The sequence below is a fragment of the Herpailurus yagouaroundi genome, unplaced genomic scaffold (assembly GCF_014898765.1).
Source record: "Herpailurus yagouaroundi ecotype Mexico unplaced genomic scaffold, PumYag 67793, whole genome shotgun sequence".
Lineage (NCBI taxonomy): Eukaryota > Metazoa > Chordata > Mammalia > Carnivora > Felidae > Herpailurus > Herpailurus yagouaroundi.
Genome location: NW_024420586.1, coordinates 41307 through 63613, shown reverse-complemented (window position 1 = coordinate 63613; position 22307 = coordinate 41307). Strand labels below are relative to the sequence as shown.

General features: G+C 37.0%; 1 protein-coding gene across 1 annotated transcript in view; it reads right to left on the bottom strand.

The window, feature by feature from the left end:
• Positions 1-15685, bottom strand: part of CNKSR2 (connector enhancer of kinase suppressor of Ras 2) — a gene marked incomplete at its 5' end in the record, with an annotated part of 233171 nt that extends 217486 nt beyond the window's left edge. The window contains one exon of the mRNA XM_040468808.1: positions 15485-15685. Coding sequence (XP_040324742.1) covers positions 15485-15685 — 201 coding nt within the window. The remainder of the gene's footprint in view (positions 1-15484) is intronic.
• Positions 15686-22307: the final 6622 nt, after the last annotated feature.

The window sequence follows — 22307 nt, the reverse complement described above, 5'->3', positions numbered from 1 at the left end:
GAACTCAGCTCAGTGGGGGAACAAAGGAGCTGGCAAGCACCATGTCCCTCTCCCATTACCCAGCCAAAATTCCAAAGGCAACCAGTTCCCTTCACTGAACTTGCTTGCACTGTGCAAATGCCCAATGCTGTGCTTCTGTGGAGCCATCCCTCCGATGGGCCTGCCTCCCTCTCAGTGCTGCAGGGCCTCTCCCACAGGGGACCACCCATGGCAAAGCAAGCTAAGCCAGCCCCGACCACCCCTGTGCACCTTGCCTATCCACTCCAGCTAATACGCCATTGGCCAGATCCCATGGAAGCAGCACCACAAGCCTGGCAGTGAGCAAGCAGCCCAGAAAGGGGCCACACCACTCCACAATGAGTCCTGCCCCTGGGAGAGGGGAATATAAGGTACACACCAGTCTGACTGTGGCCCCAGCGGAGGGCTGGGGGCAGACATTGGGTCTGATTGCAGCCCTGCCCACCAACACAAGTTACTCCGACAGCACAGAAGTGCCCTGCAGTTTGGAGCCACCGCAGGGACTACCCAAAATGACTCAAGAGAAGAATTCTCCTCAAAAGAAACTCCAGGAAATAGCGACAGCTAACGAATTGATCAAAAACGACTTAAGCAATATAACGGAACAAGAATTTAGAATAATAGTCATAAAATTAATCACTGGGCTTGAAAAAAGCATAGAGGACAGCAGAGAATCTATTGCTACAGAGATCAAGGGACTAAGAAATACTCGTGAGGAGCTAAAAAATGCTATAAATGAAAGGCAAAATAAAATGGAGGCGGCCATAGCACAGATTGAAGAGGCAGAAGAGAGAATAGGTGAATTAGAAGATAAAATTATGGAAAAAGAGGAAGCTGAGAAAAAGAGAGATAAAAAATCCAGGAGTATGAGGGGAGAATTAGAGAACTAAGTCATGCAATCAAATGGAACAATATCCGTATCATAGGAGTTCCAGAAGAAGAAGAAGAGAGAGAAAGGGGCTGAAGGTGTACTTGAACAAATCATAGTTGAGAACTTCCCTGATCTGGGGAAAGAAAAAGGCAATAAAATCCAAGAGGCACAAAGAACTCCCTTCAGACATAACTTGAATCGATCTTCTGCACAACACATCATAGTGAAACTGGCAAAATACAAGGATAAAGAGAGAATTCTGAAAGTAGCTAGGGATAAACAGGCTCTAACTTACAAAGGTAGACACATAACAATAGTAGCAGACCTATCTACTGAAACTTGGAAGGCCAGAAAGGAATGGCAGGAAATCTTCAATGTGACGAACAGAAAAAAAAGGCAGCTGAGAATCCTTTATTCAGCAAGTCTGTCATTCAGAATGCAACATGAGATAAAGGTTTTCTGAAATGAACAAAAACTGAAGGAATTCATCGTCACTAAACCATCCCTACAAAAGATCCTAAGGGGGATACTGTGAGTGAAATGTTGCAAGGACCAGAAAGTACCAGAGACATCACTACAAGCATGAAACCTACAGACATCACAATGACTCTAAACCCATATCTTTCCATAATATCACTGAATGTAAATGGACTAAATGCTCCAACCAAAAGACATAGGGTATCAGAATGGATAAAAAAAAACAAGACCCATCTATTTGCTGTCTACAAGAGACTCATTTTAGACCTGAGGACAGCTTCAGATTGAAAGTGAGGGGATGGAGAACTATTTATCATGCTACTGGAAGTCAAAAGGAAGCTGGAGTAGCCATACTTATATCAGACAAACTAGATTTTAAAGGCTGTAACAAGAGATGAAGAAGGGCATTAAATAATAATTACAGGGTCTATCCATCAGGAAGAGCTAACAATAATAAATGTCTATGCACTGAATATGGGAGTGAGCCCTGAAATATATAAAACAATTCATCACAAACATAAGCAACTTTATTGATAATAATATGGTAATTGCAGGGGACTTTAATACCCCACTTACAACAATGGATAGATCAGCTAGACACAGGATCAATAAGGAAATAAGGGCCCTGAATGATACATTGGATCAGATGGACTTGACAGATATATTTAGAACTATGCATCCCAAAGCAACAGAATATACTTTCTTCTCAAGTGAACATGGAACATTCTCCAAGATAGATCACATACTGGGTCACAAAACAGCCCTTCATAAGTATAAAAGAATTGAGATCATACCGTGCACACTTTCAGACCACAATGCTATGAAACTTGAAATCAACCACAGGAAAAAGTCTGGAAAACCTCCAAAAGCATGGAGGTTAAAGAACACCCTACTAAAGAATGAATGGGTCAACCAGGTAATTAGAGAAGAAATTAAAAAATATATGGAAACAGGTGAAAATTAAAATACAACAATCCAAATGCTTTGGGATGCAGCGAAGGCAGTCCTGAGAGGAAAATACATTGCAATCCAGGCCTATCTCAAGAAACAAGAAAAATCCCAAATACAAAATCTAACAGCACACCTAAAGGAAATAGAAGGAGAACAGCAAAGTACCCCAAACCCAGCAGAAGAAGAGAAATAATAAAGTTCAGAGCAGAAATAAACAATATAGAATCTAAAAAAACTGTAGAGCAGATCAATGAAATAAGTTGATTATTTAAAAAATAAAATTGATAAACCTCTAGCCAGGCTTCTCAAAAAGAAAAGGGAGATGACCCAAATAGATAAAATCATGAATGAAAATGGAATTATTACAATAAATCCCTCAGAAATACAGGCAATTATCAGGGAATACTATGAAAAATTATATGCCAACAAACTGGACAACCTGGAAGAAATGGACAAATTCCTAAGCACCCACACACTTCCAAAACTCAAACAGGAAGAAATAGAAAACTTGAACAGACCTATAACCAGCAAAGAAATTGAATCAGTTATCAAAAATCTCCCAACAAATAAGAGTTCAGGACCAGATGGCTTCCCAGGGGAATTCTACCAGACATTTAAAGCAGAGATAATACCTATCCTTCTCAAGCTGTTCCAAAAAATAGAAAGGGAAGGAAAACTTCCAGACTCATTCTATGAAGCCAGCATTACTTTGATTCCTAAACCAGACAGAGACCCAGGAAAAAAGAGAACTATAGGCCAATATCCGTGATGAATATGGATGCAAAAATTCTCAATAACATAATAGCAAATCGAATTCAACAGCATATATAAAGAATTATTCACAATGATCAAGTGGGATTCATTCCTGGGCTACAGGGCTGGTTCAACATTCGCAAATCAGTCAATGTGATACATCACATTAATGAAAGAAAAGATAAGAACCATATGATCCTGTCAATCGATGCAGAAAAAGCATTTCACAAAATTGAAAAAACATCCTTTCTTAATAAAAACCCTCAAGAAAGTCAGGATAGAAGTAACATACTTAAAGATCATAAAAGCCATTTATGAAAAGCCCACAGCGAATATCATCCTCAATGGGGAAAAGCTGAGAGCTTTCCCCAAGATCAGGAACACGACAGGGATGTCCACTCTCACCGCTGTTGTTTAAGGTAGTGTTGAAAGTTCTAGTATCAGCAATCAGATACCAAAGGAAATCAAAGGCATCAAAATTGGCAATGATGAAGTCAAGCTTTCACTTTTTCAAGATGATGATACTATATATGTAAAACCCGATAGACTCCACCAAAAGTCTGCTAGAACTGATACATCAATTTAGCAAAGTCACAGGATACAAAATTAACGTACAGAAATCAGTTGCATTCTTATACACTAATAATGAAGCAACAAAAAGACAAATAAAGAAACTGATCCCATTCACAATTGCACCAAGCAGCATAAAATACCTAGGAATAAATCTAACCAAAGATGTAAAAGATCTGTATGCTGAAAACTATAGAAAGCTTATGAAGGAAATTGAAGAAGATACAAAGAAATGGAAGAACATTCCGTGTTCATGGATTGGAAGAATAAATATTGTTAAATTGTCAATACTACCCAAAGCAATCTGCACATTCAATGCAACCCCAATCAAAATTGCACCAGCATTCTTCTCGAAGTTAGAACAAGCAATCCTAAAATTTGTATGGAACCACAAAAGACCCTGAATAGCCAAAGTAATATTAAAGAAGACCAAAGCAGGAGGCATCACAATCCCAGACTTTAGCCTCTACTACATAGCTGTAATCATCAAGACAGCATGGTATTGGCACAAAAACAGACACATGGACCAATGGAATAGAATAGAGACTCGATAACTGGACCCACAAAAGTATGGCAACTAATCTTTGACAAAGCAGGAAAGAATATCCAATGGAAAAAAGACAGTCTCTTTAACAAATGGTGCTGAGAGAACTGGACAGCAACATGCAGAAGGTTGAAACTAGACCACTTTCTTACACCATTCACAAAAATAAACTCAAAATGGATAAAGGATCTGAATGTGAGACAGGAAACCATCAAAACCCTAGAGGGGAAAGCAGGAAAAAAACCTTTCTGAGCCTAGCCGCAGCAATTTCTTACTTGACACATCCCCAAATGCAAGGGAATTAAAAGAAAAAATGAACTATGGGGATCTCATCAAGATAAAAAGCTTCTGCACTGCAAAGGAAACAATCAACAAAACTAAAAGGCAACCTACGGAATGGGAAAAGATATTTGCCAATGACATATCAGACAAAGGGCTAGTATCCAAAATCTATAAAGAGCTCACCAAACTCCACACCCAAAAAACAAATAATCCCGTGAAGAAATGGGCAGAAAACATGAATAGACACTTCTCTAAAGAAGACATCCGGATGGCCAACAGGCACATGAAAAGATGCTCCACATCGCTCCTCATCAGGGAAATACAAATCAAAACCACACTCAGATATCACCTCACGCCAGTCAGAGTGGCCAAAATGAACAAATCAGGAGACTATAGATGCTGGAGAGGATGTGGAGAAACGGGAACACTCTTGCACTGTTGGTGGGAATGCAAACTGGTGCAGATGCTCTGGAAAACACTGTGGAGGTTCTTCAAAAAATTAAAAATAGATCTACCCTAAGACCCAGCAATAGCACTGCTAGGAATTTACCCAAGGGATACAGGAGTGCTGATGCACAGGGGCACTTGTACCCCAATGTTTATAGCAGCACTTTCAACAATAGCCAAATTATGGAAAGAGCCTAAATGTCCATCAACTGATGAATGGATAAAGAAACTGTGGTTTATATACACAATGGAATACTGCTTGGCAATGAGTAAGAATGAAATCTGGCCATCGGTAGCAATGTGGATGGAATTGGAGAGTGTTATGCTAAGTGAAATAAGTCATACCGAGAAAGACAGATACTATATGTTTTCACTCTTATGTGGACCCTAGAAACTTAACAGAAGACCATGGGGAAGGGGAAGAAAAAAAAAAGTTTGAGAGGGAGGGAGGCAAAGCATAAAAGACTCTTAAAAACTGAGAATAAACTGAAGGTTGATGGGAGGTGGGAGGGAGGGGAAAGTGGGTGATGGGTATTGAGTAGGGCACCTGTTGGGATGAGCACTGGGTGTTGTATGGAAACCAATTTGAAAATAAATTTCATATTAAAAAAATTAAAATTAAAATTAAAAACAAAACAAAAAAACAAAAAAAATAAAGTTAGAGTCCATTTAAAAAAAAGAGAGGAACCTAATCAATCAACCTGTAATGTAACATTCACTCTATAGCCATTAGCACCTATAAAACATTAATTTGTCGGGGCGCCTGGGTGGCGCAGTCGGTTAAGTGTCCGACTTCAGCCAGGTCACGATCTCGTGGTCCGTGAGTTCAAGCCCCGCGTCGGGCTCTGGGCTGATGGCTCAGAGCCTGGAGCCTGTTTCCGATTCTGTGTCTCCCTCTCTCTCTGCCCCTCCCCCGTTCATGCTCTGTCTCTCTGTCCCAAAAATAAATAAACACTGGAAAAAAAATTTAATAAAAAAAACATTAATTTGTCTCTTTATATATAATACTCACATTTCAAATAGTTTTTTTAGAAAAGGTCAGAATAATTTAAAAAGGATAATACAGTTGTTATAAATAAAAATATGAAGGCAACGTAAAAATACTTTGAAGCCTTCAAAATTTAAGATAATACTCAAATTACTTTTTTAAATGCAACTCAAGAATTAGAGAATAAAAAATCTTCTGGACAAAACCTGGAAGGATACCCTGAGAGAACTCCTTAACTGAAACCTAAGGGAAATTGTTGAATTTTTATCTTGAATGGGTGTTTTACTTTGTCAGATGCTTTTTCTGCAACTATTGAAATGATCATAGGGTTCTTATCCTTTCTTCTATTAATGTCCTGTATTAGGTTGATTGATTTGCAAATATTAAACCACCCTAGAAACCCAAGAATAAATTCCACTTGACCATGGTGAATGATTTTTTTAATCGTACTGCTGGATTCTATCTGCTAGCATTTTATTGAGAATTTTCGCAACTATGTTCATGAAAGATATTGTCCTATAGGTTTCTTTTTTTAGTGGAATCTTTGTGTGGTTTTGGTATCAGGGTAACACTGGCCTCATATAATGAATTTGGAAGTTTTCCTTCTTTTCTAGCTTTTGGAATAGTTGAGAAGAATAGGTATTAGCTATTCTTTTAATGTTTGATAGATTTCACATGTAAAGCATCAGGCCCTGGACTTTTGTTAGGAGTTTCTTGATTGCTGATACAGTGTCCTTGCTGGTTATCGGTCTGTTCAAGTTTTCTATTTCTTCCTGTTTCAGTTTTGGTAGTTATATGTTTCTAGGAATTTTTCCATTTGTTCCAAGTTGTCCAATTTGTTGGCATATAGTTTCTCATCATATTCTCTTATAATTGTATTTCTGGTGTTGGTTGTTATTTCTCCCCTCATTTGTGATTTTATTTGTGTCTTTTTTCTTTTTGATACGTCTGGATAGAGGTTTATCATTTTTATTGATGTTTTTCAGAGAACCAGCTCCTGGTTTCATTGATCTGTTGTTTTTTTAGTTTCTGTGTCATTTATTTTGGCTCTATTCTGTATGATTTCCTTACTTCTTCTGGCTTTAGGCTTCATTTTTTGTTCTTTTTCTAGCTCCTTTAGGTGCAAGGTTAGACTGTTTCTTTGAGATTTTTCATGCCTCTTGAGTTACGCTTGTATTGCTATATACTTCCCTCTTAGGACTGCTTTGTTGGACTCCTTTGTTTTCATTTTCATGTTTCCATGTAGTTTTAAATTTTTTCTTTGGTTTTCTGGTTAACCCATTTGCTGTTTGGTAGCATGTTGTTTAACCTGCATGTATTTGTGGTCTTTTCAAATTTTTTTCTAGTTGACTTTTAGTTTTACAGTGTTGTGGTCAGAACAGGTGCATGGTGTAATTTCAATCTCTTTGTACTTGTTGAGATCCATTTTGTGATCTTATATGTATTCTATTCTGGAGAATGTTCCCTATTCAATTAAGATGAATGTATATTCTGCTGGTTTAGGATGGAATGCTCTGAATATATCTATTAAGTCTATGTAGTCCAGTGTGCCATTCAAAGCCACTGTTTCCTTGTTTTTCTGTTCAGATGATCTCTTCATTGGTATAAATGGGCTGCTAACATCACCTAGTATTACTGTGTCATCTACTAGGTTGTTTTATGTTTGTTATTAATTGTTTTATATATGTAGGTGGTCCCATTTGGATGCATAAATACTCACATTGTTATTGTATCTTTTTGTTGGCTTGTCCCCTTGAGGACTATATAGTGCCCTTCTTTGTCTCTTTTTACAGTCTTGTTTTAAAGTCTAGTTTGTTCAATAGAAGTATTGCTACTCCAGCTTTCTTTTGAGATCCATTTGTACAATAAATTGTTCCCTGCCCCCTCAATGTCAATTTACAAGTTTCTTTAGGTCTAAAATGAGTCTCTTGTAGGTAGCATAAAGATGGGTCTTGTTTTTTTTATCCATTTTGACACCTTATGTCTTTTGATTGGAGCAGTTCACTTACATTCAAAGTAATAAGCGGTAGATACAAATCTATTTAGTTCCATTTTATTACCTGTTTTCTCATTGTTTTTGGAGATTTTCTCTGATCCTTTCTTGTCTTTGTCATTTTTGGTCTCTCCTTTTCACTCAAAGAGTCCCCTCTAATATTTCTTGCATGGTTGGTTTAGTGGTCATGAATGCCTTTAGTTTTTGTTTGTCTGGGAAACTCTTCATTTTTCTTTCTACTCTGATAGCCTTGCTGGATAGAGTATTCTTGGCTGCAGATTTTTCCTATTCAGCACTTTGAATACATCATGCCATTGCCTTCTGGCCTCCTAAGTTTCTGTTAGCAAATTTCCAGCTACCTTTATGGGTGTTTCCTTGTAAGTTAGGGACTTACTTGCTACTTTTAAGATTTTTTTCTTTATCACTATATTTTGCAATTTAATTACAATACATCTTGGTGTTGGCCTGCTTTTGTTGATCTTGATGAGAGTTCTCTGTGCCTCCTGTATCTGGATGTCCATTTCCTTATCCAGATTAGGGAAGTTTTCAGTTATTATTTCTTCAAGTAAATTTTCTGCCCCCTTTTCTCTCTTCTTCTTCTAGGACTCCTATAATATGAATGTTATTAAATTTGATGGAATCACTGATTCCCTAAATCTATTCTTGTGTTGCATAATCCTTCTCTCTTTTGTTCAGTTTCATTCTTTCCTATTATTTTGTGGTCTAGGTCACTAATTCATTCCTCTGCTTCTTCCAGCCTGCTGTTCATTTCATCAGGCCTCTTTCCAATCCTGTTTACTGCATTTTTTCATCTCCGATTCTTTTTAACTCTTTTATCTTTGTGGTAAGGGTCTCACTGATGTCTTCTATTCTCAAGCCCAGTGAGTCGCCTTAGGATTATTATTTTAAATTCTCCAACAGGCATGTTACTTTTATTGGTTTCACTTAGATATCTGGCAGTGGACTTATCTTGTTCTTTCTTTTGGGATCAATTCCTCCATCTTAGCCTTTTGTCTCAGTCTCTGTCTTCTCTGTGTTAGAAAAGCCAATATGTCTCCTGCCCTTGAAAGTAATGGCCTTATGAAGAAGAGGTCAAGTAGTGTCCAGATCTTGGTGCTTCAGGGGGTGTCTGGTGTGTGGTGCATGTACTCTGCTGTTGTGTTTTGGCTGCTCTATCCTCAGGCCAGTCATCTGCATAGGCTCTTCTTGCCTACTGTGGGCAGTGTTTGGTCCCTGGCCTGAATGTGACAAATTTTAACTAGGTGTGCTCTAGTCTGCTTGTGAAATGAGACCTGACACTAGCTCCACCAGAACTGAGGCCTGGCAAGGCTCTCTGGTTGGGCAACATGGTGGGGGCAGGGGTTTATGCTGGTCTTCTGGGGCAGGAGCCCACTGTGTAGGGACTGAGGCAAGCTTGACTGAGGAGGGCAGCCCCACTAGGATGCAGGGGGTGGGTAGGGCTTGGTATAAGCAAGTTAGGCAGCCAATGTTCATTCTTCACTACTTCCTGCAAGTATTCTGGGTTTATATTGAGGGATGGGCAAGGGAAATGGTACCAGCCAGCTCCTTTGTTTCTGGGGAGACAGCTCTGTGAAAGCTGCCTCTCAGGGATACACTCTGAGTGAATACTTTCTCCCCTGTCTACCCCACGTGTTCCTCAGATCATTGTTTCCATGCTGTCTACCCCTGGGTTGTTTGCCTACCTTCTCTTCAGGAGCAGTAGAGTGCCCTCTGGACCCTATCACAGCCAAGCCTGCTGACCTTTAAAACTCCGGGATTTAAGCCCTGCTGTTTTCAAGAAGTCATGAAATTCAGCCCCTCTTATTTTCCAAGACAATGCCTTTGGGAAAATGTTTTTCTTGTGTGTTCCCATGTGCTTCTCTCTCTCTAGCCTTTCTCCATGACCAGGGCTCCTGCCTCTCTACAGCACTGCCATTTGTTTCTCACCTAAACCACATCTCCACACTTCCTATGTTCTTTGATGTAGTAGTCTCTTTTCTCCCTTTAGTGGTGGAGTTTGTTCTGTCCATCTTCAGGTCAATTTGTGAGGTATTTAGGATGATTTAATAGTTATCAAGTTGTGTTCTTGGGACAAGACAAGGCTAGGGACCTCCTACTCTGCCACCATCTTCCTCTCCCGCCTATTCTCTCAACTTTTAAAAAGTGCAGATTTATTCATTACAGACTTGCTTTTTACTGGATATGCATGGGGAAATTATGTATTATTACTGATATAGAAAGGACTACATCACAAAAACAAAAGCTTAGCCCTGAAATGTAGTTAGCTATTTTCTTTGTCCTATATGTTACCTATTTGTTTATTTGTAGTCTGCCAGGAAACAATTGTGGCTACACTGATTTAACACAGCCAGTCTATTCGTACTGTTCTTCCTTTTAATTATATGCATGTGAAAGCACAGGAAAGAAAGAAATGAAGGATATATTTAACATTTTAGAAGATCACATTTGCTATATCCTCACTAGTAGCAAATTCTCTAAACACTTAACAAAATATTCAATATTGGCACCACACATTTTACAATGTCAATGCTATTTTATTCAGAGCTCTTAATTTGATTGCATCACATAGCAGGTGTTTAGGTTTTATAATACTTTGCTTTATAAACATGAGTGAGTCGTAAAAAGATTGCTTTAATGAATATTTTTTAGAAATGAATTATTTTCAGATGAACGAACCAAGCAATTATGTTGCAAAGAAACAAATCCTAGCAATTTCAGACATCTAAATTTTCATGCAAAATACCTATTATATGAAAAGTAAATGAAGAATCAAATGAAAGCTGTTCTTATCCTGTCATAAACGATCCACTTACACTTCCCAATAACAAGGTGTATTGTCAGAGCATAAATTAAGGGCTATACATTAAGCTATATATTTTATTTATGCTTACTCTTGCAGTTAATATACAAAGCTCTCTATTGAGGCATACTAAATGAGAGCATAACAGCAGGAAAGAGTTAACATACCTCCAAATCATGAACAGCTTCCTTCTTTCTAGAATAACATGGTACAAACAATATAACTGGTGTTTAAATAAATACATGTTGCATGAATGAACATGTTACTAAAGAAACCTTTGATTTTCATCAACTGCCATAACATTTATTCCCCATCAGTACTAACTTTAAAATAAGACAGATGAAAATATTCCATAGCTTGAAAGAAACAAAGACATTTGGTGAATTTTTTGTGTCTTCCTTATATTAGGAACAGAAACTTCAGAGTCAGAGGCAAGAGAAAAATTTACAGTTCTCTGGAAAACGGCAGAGAACTTCATTCAGTAAGATAACATTAATTTAATATCTTCTGCATGTAAGCACTGGGCAGAAAGCATACTGAAGAACCAAAATAACCCATCTAAGTGAAAAATTATAATGTGATACAAAATGTAAGTTGCCTTTCTTCCTTTCACTTCCCTCTCTGCACCAGCCAAATCAAAATTCTCATTTTTCTCTGAATAGTTCATACTCTTTCACATTTCTGTATTTACATGATATTTCTTCTGCCTAGATAACTTTTCCCCGACTTTTTGTCTGGCAAACATCTACTCATCCTGCAAGTCCCAAAGCAAATCCCACCTACATTTCCTGGATCTCTGGATTCATTATTTCTTTCTGCAATCCTCTGGGATTTTAAAAAATCTGTATTATCTTTTAATGACTATTGTCTTATTTACTGGACTGTATACATCTTAGGAGCATGGACTGTGCCTTTTTCATCTTTGTAATTCCCATGGTATCACTGTTTGATCATGAATATATAATTGTTAAAATAAGAAATAAAACCAGTAGATGTAAGGAAAAAGTAGAAAGCCAGTAGAGACATTAAAGTTTCAAAGAGATATTTCACAATACCCCATTCCCAACAGCACACCTCCTGGTCTAGTCAACTCAGCTTGCTGATGAGGGATCTCATCCCCTAATTTTATAATGGTATGTAGAAGTAAATCAGAATTCACTGCCTAGAAATTTACTTTAAATTCACTGGAAAATATCCGTTCGCATAAATTAGAAGGTATCTGCACTTCTAACTTCCTGATGTATAGTCATTAGGAAGTGGTAGAAGGGAAGTTTGATATTTGACCTCCTTGGGGAATGTAACCAATTTATTGCTGAATAAACACAGAAAGAATGAATTTAATGTGTTTTTTCCCCAAGAAAATGATGCAACACTGTAGTGCTTAAACCCAGAACTGTGGAGGAATTAAAACTCAGCATATGAAGAGATTTACCACAGCTCCATGGTGAGAACATTGAAATAGTCTAAACATATATCTCTGATGCCATCTTTCTTTTTTTTTTAATTTTTTTAACGTTTATTGATTTTTTGATAGAGACAGAGCATGAGTGGGGGAGGGGCAGAGAGAGAGAGAGGGAGACACAGAATCCGAAGCAGGCTCCAGGCTCTGAACTGACAGCACAGAGCCTGACGCGGGGCTTGAACTCACAGACTGTGAGATCATGACCTGAGCCGAAGTCGGATGCCCAACCGACTGAGCCACTAGGTGCCCCTCTGATGTCATCTTTCTAAGTAAGTTTAGGTCAGCAGAGATTGTTAATGACCCAAACTCCAAAGCCTGTAGGTTCAGACTATTTGTGGGTAGAATTGTAATCATCAATCTTATTTCCTTCTTCAAACTGACAGTGTAAAGTTCAGCACATGAGTGGTTCATCTGTGGAGTCCTGCTTATGAGACATAACACCCTGAACTCTGACACACCCAATTACTTACTGTTATAAAAGACGTGGCAGATAGAGGACTGCTAGATGGTGTGCTCATGTCCAAGCCACTTCCAGTGCACCTTCATGGCCACACTGACTCATATTTGGAGACTAGTATGCAAAACCATGGAAGACTCTTACCTTACCCTGAGTACCATCTCTTATATCCAGCATAATTTCTGTGATCTGATTCTGATAAGGGATAGAGTGCAAGTGCCTGCTCGAGTCTAAACTGATTTCTTTTATCTCTGCAATAGGAAAATAAGAAGATCCCCAAACCATCATGTGAAAAATGTCTCAAGACTTTTACAATGCCACTTTCAAAAAATATTTATTCAGCATCCACTATTGCCAGGGATCTGTGGTATACACGAGGTGTTTAATAAGCATAGTTACTTTTGCCACATAGCTTACAATCTAGCAGATGAAACAGACATTAAACTGACAAATGTGGAATTACAAAATGAGATGAAGGTTAAAAGAATAACGGTAAGGGGCTAATTTTAGAACAGTCAATGGTGAGAGAATAATTAGAATGTCTTTTTGAGGAAATGACAATTAAGGTTAAGACTGAGATGTCTAAGTGGAAGGTAATATTCAATCAATCTGGTTTCACATTGTAATCTTTTTTAGAAACTGTTTTCAGTCAGGTCTTTCTTCTTTTTTTTTTTTTTTAACTAGGCTCCACACCCAATGTGGGGCTTGAACTCATGACCCTGAGGATCAATAGTCACATGCTCTACCAACTGAGACAGCCAGGCACCCCTCAATCACGTTTTTACTTGCTTATTCTAATGGCTTTTAGTGAAATTTGATATTATTGATGTTCCTTAATGAAAAGTGTTCCCCATTGCTTTTCTGACAATTCTTTTGAAGTTATCTTCCCGCTTTTCTGACCACACCATAAGCCTCCTCTGCAGCTTCCTCTTCTTCCTTCCCAGCCCAAATGTGGAGCTGAGTCCTTTGTTCATTATATTCTACAGACCATCCTTGGGTAGATCTGCTCTTTCTCTATGGATTCAATCCTTATATCCTGGAGACTCCTAAATCTCTATCTTTAGCCACTTCTCAACCTCCAAATTCATTTGTTCAACTGTGATGAGGATTTCTTCATGGATAACTCAGAGATGTCTCAAATTCAACAAATCTAAAACTCAATTTATATTCCCAGCTAAATCTATTCTTGATACTACTGTCCATCTTCATTATTGCAAAATCATCTACTCTATCTCTGCAGCTAGAAAGCATGGAATCTTTCTCAACTCCCTTTATCTCATCCCTCATATTCACCACATCTTCTCTATTCCTGTTCCACATCCTTAGTTTAAGCCATACTGGTAGCCTAAGTAGAGTATTTTACACATTACCAAACAGTTCACCTTGTCTTCAGATTATGCCCACTCCATCCCATCCTTTTCACTACCATCAGTTACCTTTTTAAAATAAGTATTCGATCATTCCTACATGGTTTTCCAATATCCACAAAAGAAAGTACAAATCTCTTACCATGATGTTTAGGTACTTTATAGTCTGGGCCTATTCTATATTTTATAGCCTAATCTTCTGCCAATGTTTCCCATGTATTTTTGTCCTCTCAAAAAGTTAACCACAGTTCAAACCTACCAGGTATGCTCTTTATTGTGTGTGCCTGTGTAGGTGTTGTTTTACCTACATGGAAAGCCCTTTGTTCTTGTTCTTCCAAACACATGCTCATCTTACTCTAGGATGCTTTTGCAATATGAACCCATCTATCATAGTCAAAGCTAGCTATTTTCTCTTCTGTGCCCTCATAATACTTAGCTTATACTTTTATTTTGGTAATTATACTATAGTATTGTGATTATTTGTGTGCTACTCTCCACCCCTAAGGCTCTTTAAGAGGGCAGGAACTTACATCTGACACACAAGTCCTGGGAGTATTAACTGACAATTGAATTTTTAAGAATTATCTACTCATTTCTTATTAATTATCATCTTAATAGTTAACTACTTATTGAATGCCTACTGTGGGCCAGGCACTGAATTAGGCACTATATAAACACTATCTCATTTGCTTTTCACAACACATCCAAAAGGCAGTTGTTATTATCAACATTTTAAATAAAAAACTAAGGTTGTGATGAAATTACTTGCCCACAAGTGTCAGTAACTGAGCCAAATGTCAATCACAGATGATTATATTACAAGACTCACGTTTTCTTTCTCACTGTAGCTCTAGCCCCCTTGCAACTATCTACAAAAATTTAAAATTAATCCGGTGTCACCTTACCCAACATGGAAAAAAAATGTTCCTTTCAGAATATATAATGTGTTATCAGACTCCTGAAGGATTATTTTGACATTGATTTCTCTTGTAAGTTGACAAAATAGACCATATAATGTATAATATTCAATTTTTATTGGAGGTATACATTTAGAACATTCAAATAATTTGATTATTTTAACAATGATGTTTCTAATAGGATTTCTTAATATTTGTGACACTAAATCAAAACTTTCATAGGGGAATGGACTTTATAACTGATCATATTCACCTGCATACCCCAAACGATGCTGTGAACACTTCCTTGGTGAGCTCTAACATATGGTTTTGAAGTAACTAAATGTAATGTCACTAGTTGGGTTATAAGCCTCTTTAATTTGTAATTTGGCACTATATAATATACCAAATTTAATGAAGGGGGAAAATACCACTTCTAGTCAGTTGAGAATTAGGAGAGTTATAAATTTTTAAAAAATTAAATTATTTTAAATAGAGAAGAAAAAAGAAGGGAAGAAACAAAAAAAGGGGAAAAAATTTTAAATGAAATAAAACAAGTTTCACTTTCCACCAGTTAATGTCCTTACCAGTGCACACAGAAGATCAACTGCTTCCAAGATCAATTCCTGATGGCCAATGCGGCTGACCCCCAGATCTTCTAGTTCCTGATGTGTAATGCGCAGCAGCTGGTCTCCACTGATCTTCTCCCTCTCAAAGTTCTTAATATACTGCTGCAAACAATCATCAAGACCTGCAAAAGAAAAAATATGGAAGACAAGAATGAAACAAACAGTTTAGCCAAACAAATAGAAAAAATAAAATAAGCATTAACTCCTACCAAGTCACAAGTTAACTCCATTTCAACTCTGGACTAGTCCACTTTTTTCCAACCTACATCTTGGCTGCAGGAGGAAAAAAAACCCACTTCATCATGTCCCTAGTTGTTAGGCTCCTATTTGAATTTTACTCAGTAATTACTGGAAATCTTTAAGTCACTTAAGCAGCTCTCTTTGTTGCTTATTTCATAAAGTGTGTTAGTAAGCAGATTGTGCCCACTTCTAAACTTATCTGCACCTCACTCCCCCTTTCTTCTTCAACTCCACTGCAGAGGGAGAGGCATCTTTCTTCCTATATAAGACTTATTGATCTTCCTGTGCTCTGGAATCCCATCTTCTGCCACATTAACATTACTTCAACAATTAAAAAATTAAACACTCTTTATTTCAACCATTTCCTAGCCAATGACTCCTATATTCGAACCTCTGCTATCTTAAAAAACAAAATAAACAAAACAAAAACTTTTCCTTGTTTTCTTTGATCCTGTGTTCCCCACTAGTTTGTTCTTCCCTACACAGCCAAGCCCCTTACCTCCCCCCCTACACCTGCAATAAACTACCTAATCCACTAACATTTGGATTTCATCCAAATCCAAAAGTGGAATCCGGAGTGGATACATTTTTCAGGATTACTCAGGGCACTTCATAAGTGATTAGCTTGGCTACAGGTTGGGTCAGCATCAATCGCCTATGAATTTCATACATATGATACAAATGATGAACAAATGATGAACTGGAGTAACAAGATTACTTCTCTCTAGATTTTTAAGTAAGAGATACCAAGAAAATGAGGCAACTAGCAAAAACTAACAGGTCTTGATTTTAAATCAGGCCATCTAGATTAAATATCGTCCATCTAGATTAAACCAGTTTTATGGTTTTTCTGCTGAGTCACTCACTATCCCCTCCAATTCATCTTCCCCAACATAAAAATTCTTTAAAAAAATTTTAAGTTTATTTATTTATTTTGAGAGACAGAGAGAGAGAGAAAGAGTGAGAGAGAGAGAGAGGAAGTGTGAGCAGGGGAGGGGCACACAAAGAGGGAGAGAGAGAGTATACCAAGCAGGCTCTGTGCTAACAGCAGGGCTCAAATTCACAAACCAGGAGCTGAGCTAAAACCAAGAATCAGACTCTTAACCAATTAAGCAACCAAGGTGCCCCTAAAAATTTTTGTTATTTTTTTCCTCAAAACTTTTCAGTTTCCTCATATTTATGATGGAATAATATCTGAATTCCTGTATATAGTGTTCAAGGTCCTTTCTGATCTGGACCTTGCCTTCCTATACAGACTCCACACTTCCCAATCTCCCAGTCTACAGATCTCCATTACAAAAATGTCAACATTGTATTAAATTTTGTTCTCATCTCTGTGTGCCCAATACATAGCCTGGAAATTCCTTGAAGTTTGGCAGTGTATCTTCTAAATGAAAACCCAGGACTGAGCACAGTGACTAACACAGAGTAGGGCTCAATAAGTGTAAAATGAACAAATCAGATGTGTAATTTTATGCTATATCACCTGGTTGGGGAAAATCAGGAACATTTTATTTTATTTTTTTAATATGAAATTTATTGCCAAATTGGTTTCCATATAACACCCAGTGCTCATCCCAACAGGTGCCCTCCTCAATGCCCATCACCCACTTTCCCCTCTCTCCCACCCCCCATCAACCCTCAGTTTACTCTCAGTTTTTAAGAGTCTCTTATGGTTTGCCTCCCTCCGGAACATTTTAAATAAGAGCTAAATCTAAAATCAAGAGTGGAGAGAAAGAACATTTGGCACATGGCATTTTGAGGCACTCATGTCTTGATACACTGCAGAATAATATGAGACAAAATGTTATTATTTTGAGTTGATTTTTCTAGATTCTTCTATGTAAAGGAATGATAAAAGATCTCCTAGAGCACCAATGCCACCAACATCATCATTAAGGTTACAGACCAAGTCACATAATATGTGGCAGTGTAGAAATAAGGGAGAGAGGCTTATCTTACATCTCATTAACTGGTGCCTAAGTTAACTATCAAGGCATACTACTCCATAATATAGCATTTTGGCTCCCATATTTAAAATGTAAAATATATGACAAATATACAGCTAGGATATTATAATACAATTATAGTAATCCCACTTTGTGATAATATGCATATTTATAAACCAAAAGGTACTTTTATGTACACTTTTTTCTTACTTGAATTACAAATAATTAATGACCTTACAATTTTAGAGTTTTGACTGAAAGGCCAAAATCAACATCTGAAATCTGTATATGCATAAAATATGGCCCAAACAGGGAGGAGGGCACTTGTTGGGATGAGCACTGAGTGTTGTATGGAAACCCATTTGACAATAAATTATATTAAAATAAAAAAATAAAAAGTAAAAACAAAAAAAAATATGTGAAAAAAAGAAAGAAAATATGGCCCCAAAAGCCATCTACAAGAACCACAAAAATCAATACATTATAATATTGGGCTATAGGCCTGAATGTCATGATTCCAGAATCTATACAGCATACATGCAATAATTAAATCTCACTCACTCATACACAATTTTATTTAAAGTGGAACTGTCCCATTTTCAAGAATGAGAAATTCTTTAGGGATCATATGACTAGTCTTCAATACTCTAATATTTATTCACTAGATAAAATGAGAATATATACCAAATTTTAAAAATATTGTCTACCTTTTTTTAAAGCTCTAATGTTGCATGAATTATTTACTCACTTTCCATCAAATTTTCCTCTTTCTTGTTGACATATTTCTAAATAATTATAAGTAAAATTTATAACCTCTACTTAAAAATTCCTATTCTTCTTAAGAAAACATACAGAAAATAAATTTAGATCCATACTCTAAACCACACAAGTGTATCGTGAAGAAAATTGTGCACTTTTGTCAACTGAAACATTAAACTACATGCATTATTGTGTCTAAAGCGACATCCTAAAACCATTAAAAAGAATGCTTGAAATCATTACTATGACATGTGTCTCTGATTTTTTCAATGAATTACACTGCTTTCCATCATCTTTAGGGAAGAGGAATGAACATAATCATGGATCTAGAAACCTGTTCCAAAAATAATGAAACATTTACAAAATGATGACATTTGAGAGATGTCTTAAGGATGTACACATTTCCACTAAAACAACGATATTCCAAAAGATTGAGTAAAATAAATTAATCCAGTATATTGTGGAAGTAGATACGGGAGGTGTAAATTATTACATCTAGTGTTCAAAATATTAAAAACCCATTTAAAATGGTATTAAGAGGATGACTCTATTCCTACTACAGGAAATTTTACTTTATACACCATTTTATACATAATATATGTGCTCGTATCTATAAACTGAACACTGTCTAATAGTTACAGCAAAAAATAAAAATGTAAATTCATTTGTTAGAGTTCTGTTGCCACTATTTACTGTGAAGAATAAAGATCGACATATGAAGATTTGTGAGGATTCTGTCCCTTCTGCAAAATAAGGTTAGGAAATTAAAACAAACACATATCAGTCCGATTTCCTTTTGCTTACTCAAATACATGAATGATAATTCGAGGCAGAAGATCCATCTAGTTTTAGTCTAGTTTTCAGTCCCCTTATTTTATTTGACACTGCTTTTTTCCCCAAGATCAGCAATGACCAAAATCACACCAGACTCAAATGCCTCATTTACAATCTCATTCTCCATAAGCAAGTTATTTATCTATTTCTACAACCATTTTTACAGTCTTAGAACCATCTTAGAAGATTCCCCAATTTAATGTCTTATCTTGTCAGTTAGTGAGAAACATAATTTCTTCATTCAAAATAGCTCTTGCTCTGCCCTTTCATTTCTGATCTCATTGTCACCAGATTACTCATGCTGTACAGCCTGTCCTGATGCCCATCTACTCCCCCTGGCACCAGTCTGTTCAGTATATCACTGTCAGATCTCTAAAAACACTCTTTGATCAAGCCATTTCCCAATTCAAAAATATCAAGGACTCTTCCTGACAAAAGGTTAAAATTCAAAAATGTTTAATTTTTAAGGCTTTTTTAAGGGAGAGGTCTTGGATATCATTATCACTTGGCATTCATGTATTAATTGCAACAACTACTACAAGACAATAAAAGCGTTTTATACATTATAAACAGCCAGAAAGTTCATATTACCATGTTTTTCTTCTATGCACAAGTAGTATATAATGATAATTGATCCAGCAAAAGACAATTCCCATTTAAGATTTTGTGATACTTCAAGCTCTGACTTCGCTCAGGTCATGATCTCGTGGTTCATGAGTTCGAGCCCTGCATCAGGCTCTGTGCTGGCAGCTCAGAGCCTGGAGCCTGCTTGGGATTCTGTGTTTTCCTCTCTGTCTGTCCTTCCCCCACTCGCACTCTGTCTCTCTGTCTCTCTGTGTGTGTCTCTCTCTCAAAAATAAACTAAAAAAAAAATTAAAAAATTAAAAAAATAAGATCTTGTAGTACTCCCTAAACCAACTGAAAAGGATGAAATTATATTCAACAGCATGTTGGCACTAAATGACTTTACTGTATTCTAATTATTGGAAAAATTACTAACCTATGTATGTAATATAGAAACTACTTAAAAGATACCCAGAATATTTAATAAATCAAATTCCTGAAGTATTTTAGAAAAATGAAATTTTTCTCTATAACCTATAATGTTAAAAATCTGTTTAATAATTCCCATGCAGTTCTGGAATGATACAGCCTTATAGAGTCTTGATTTAATTCAGAGATGAGCAGCCCATCACTCTTACATAGTAAATAGAAGTATATTTACTCCTTGATATTCTTTTAATTATACTCCAGTTTATATTTTGTTCAACCAAAAAGAAAATAAGAAAAAATTTTCCTCAAAAACACCTATGCCACTAAACAATTCTAAATTCCAATAAAAAAAGGCAGTAACTGTTTTAACAAGTGAGAAACAACATGAATAAGAATAACAAAATGTGGGCAACCATACTTTGAAATACTACCCAAATTGGCAAAGATGAAGTCAAGCTTTCGCTTTTTGCAGATGACATGATATTATACATGGAAAATCCGATAGACTCCACCAAAAGTCTGCTAGAACTGATACATGAATTCAGCAAAGTTGCAGGATACAAAATCAATGTACAGAAATCAGTTGCATTCTTATACACTAACAATGAAGCAACAGAAAGACAAATAAAGAAACGGATCCCATTCACAATTGCACCAAGAAGCATAAAATACCTAGGAATAAATCTAACCAAAGATGTAAAGGATCTGTATGCTGAAAACTATAGAAAGCTTAGGAAGGTAATTGAAGAAGATTTAAAGAAATGGAAAGACATGCCCTGCTCATGGATTGGAAGAATAAATATTGTCAAAATGTCAATACTACCCAAAGCTATCTACACATTCAATGCAATCCCAATCAAAATTGCACCAGCATTCTTCTCGAAACTAGAATAAGCAATCCTAAAATTCATATGGAACCACAAAAGGCCCTGAATAGCCAAAGTAATTTTGAAGAAGAAGACCAAAGCAGGAGGCATCACAATCCCAGACTTTATCCTCTACTACAAAGCTGTCATCATCAAGACAGCATGGTATTGGCACAAAAACAGACACATAGACCAATGGAATAGAATAGAAACCCCAGAACTAGACCCACAAACGTATGGCCAACTCATCTTTGACAAAGCAGGAAAGAACATCCAATGGAAAAAAGACAGTCTCTTTAACAAATGGTGCTGGGAGAACTGGACAGCAACATGCAGAAGGTTGAAACTAGACCACTTTCTCACACCATTCACAAAAATAAACTCAAAATGGATCAAGGACCTGAATGTGAGACAGGAAACCATCAAAACTTTAGAGGAGAAAGCAGGAAAAGACCTCTCTGACCTCAGCCGTAGCAATCTCTTACTCGACACATCCCCAAAGGCAAGGGAATTAAAAGCAAAAGTGAATTACTGGGACCTTATGAAGATAAAAAGCTTCTGCACAGCAAAGGAAACAACCAACAAAACGAAAAGGCAACCAACGGAATGGGAAAAGATATTTGCAAATGACATATCGGACAAAGGGCTAGTCTCCAAAATCTATAAAGAGCTCACCAAACTCCACACCTGAAAAGCAAATAACCCAGTGAAGAAATGGGCAGAAAACATGAATAGACACTTCTCTAAAGAAGACATCCGGATGGCCAACAGGCACATGAAAAGATGTTCAGCGTCGCTCCTTATCAGGGAAATACAAATCAAAACCACACTCAGGTATCACCTCACGCCAGTCAGAGTGGCCAAAATGAACAAATCAGGAGACTATAGATGCTGGAGAGGATGTGGAGAAACGGGAACCCTCTTGCACTGTTGGTGGGAATGCAAATTGGTGCAGCCGCTCTGGAAAGCAGTGTGGAGGTTCCTCAGAAAATTAAAAATAGACCTACCCTATGACCCAGCAATAGCACTGCTAGGAATTTATCCAAGGGACACAGGAGTACTGATGCATAGGGGCACTTGTACCCCAATGTTTATAGCAGCACTCTCAACAATAGCCAAATTATGGAAAGAGCCTAAATG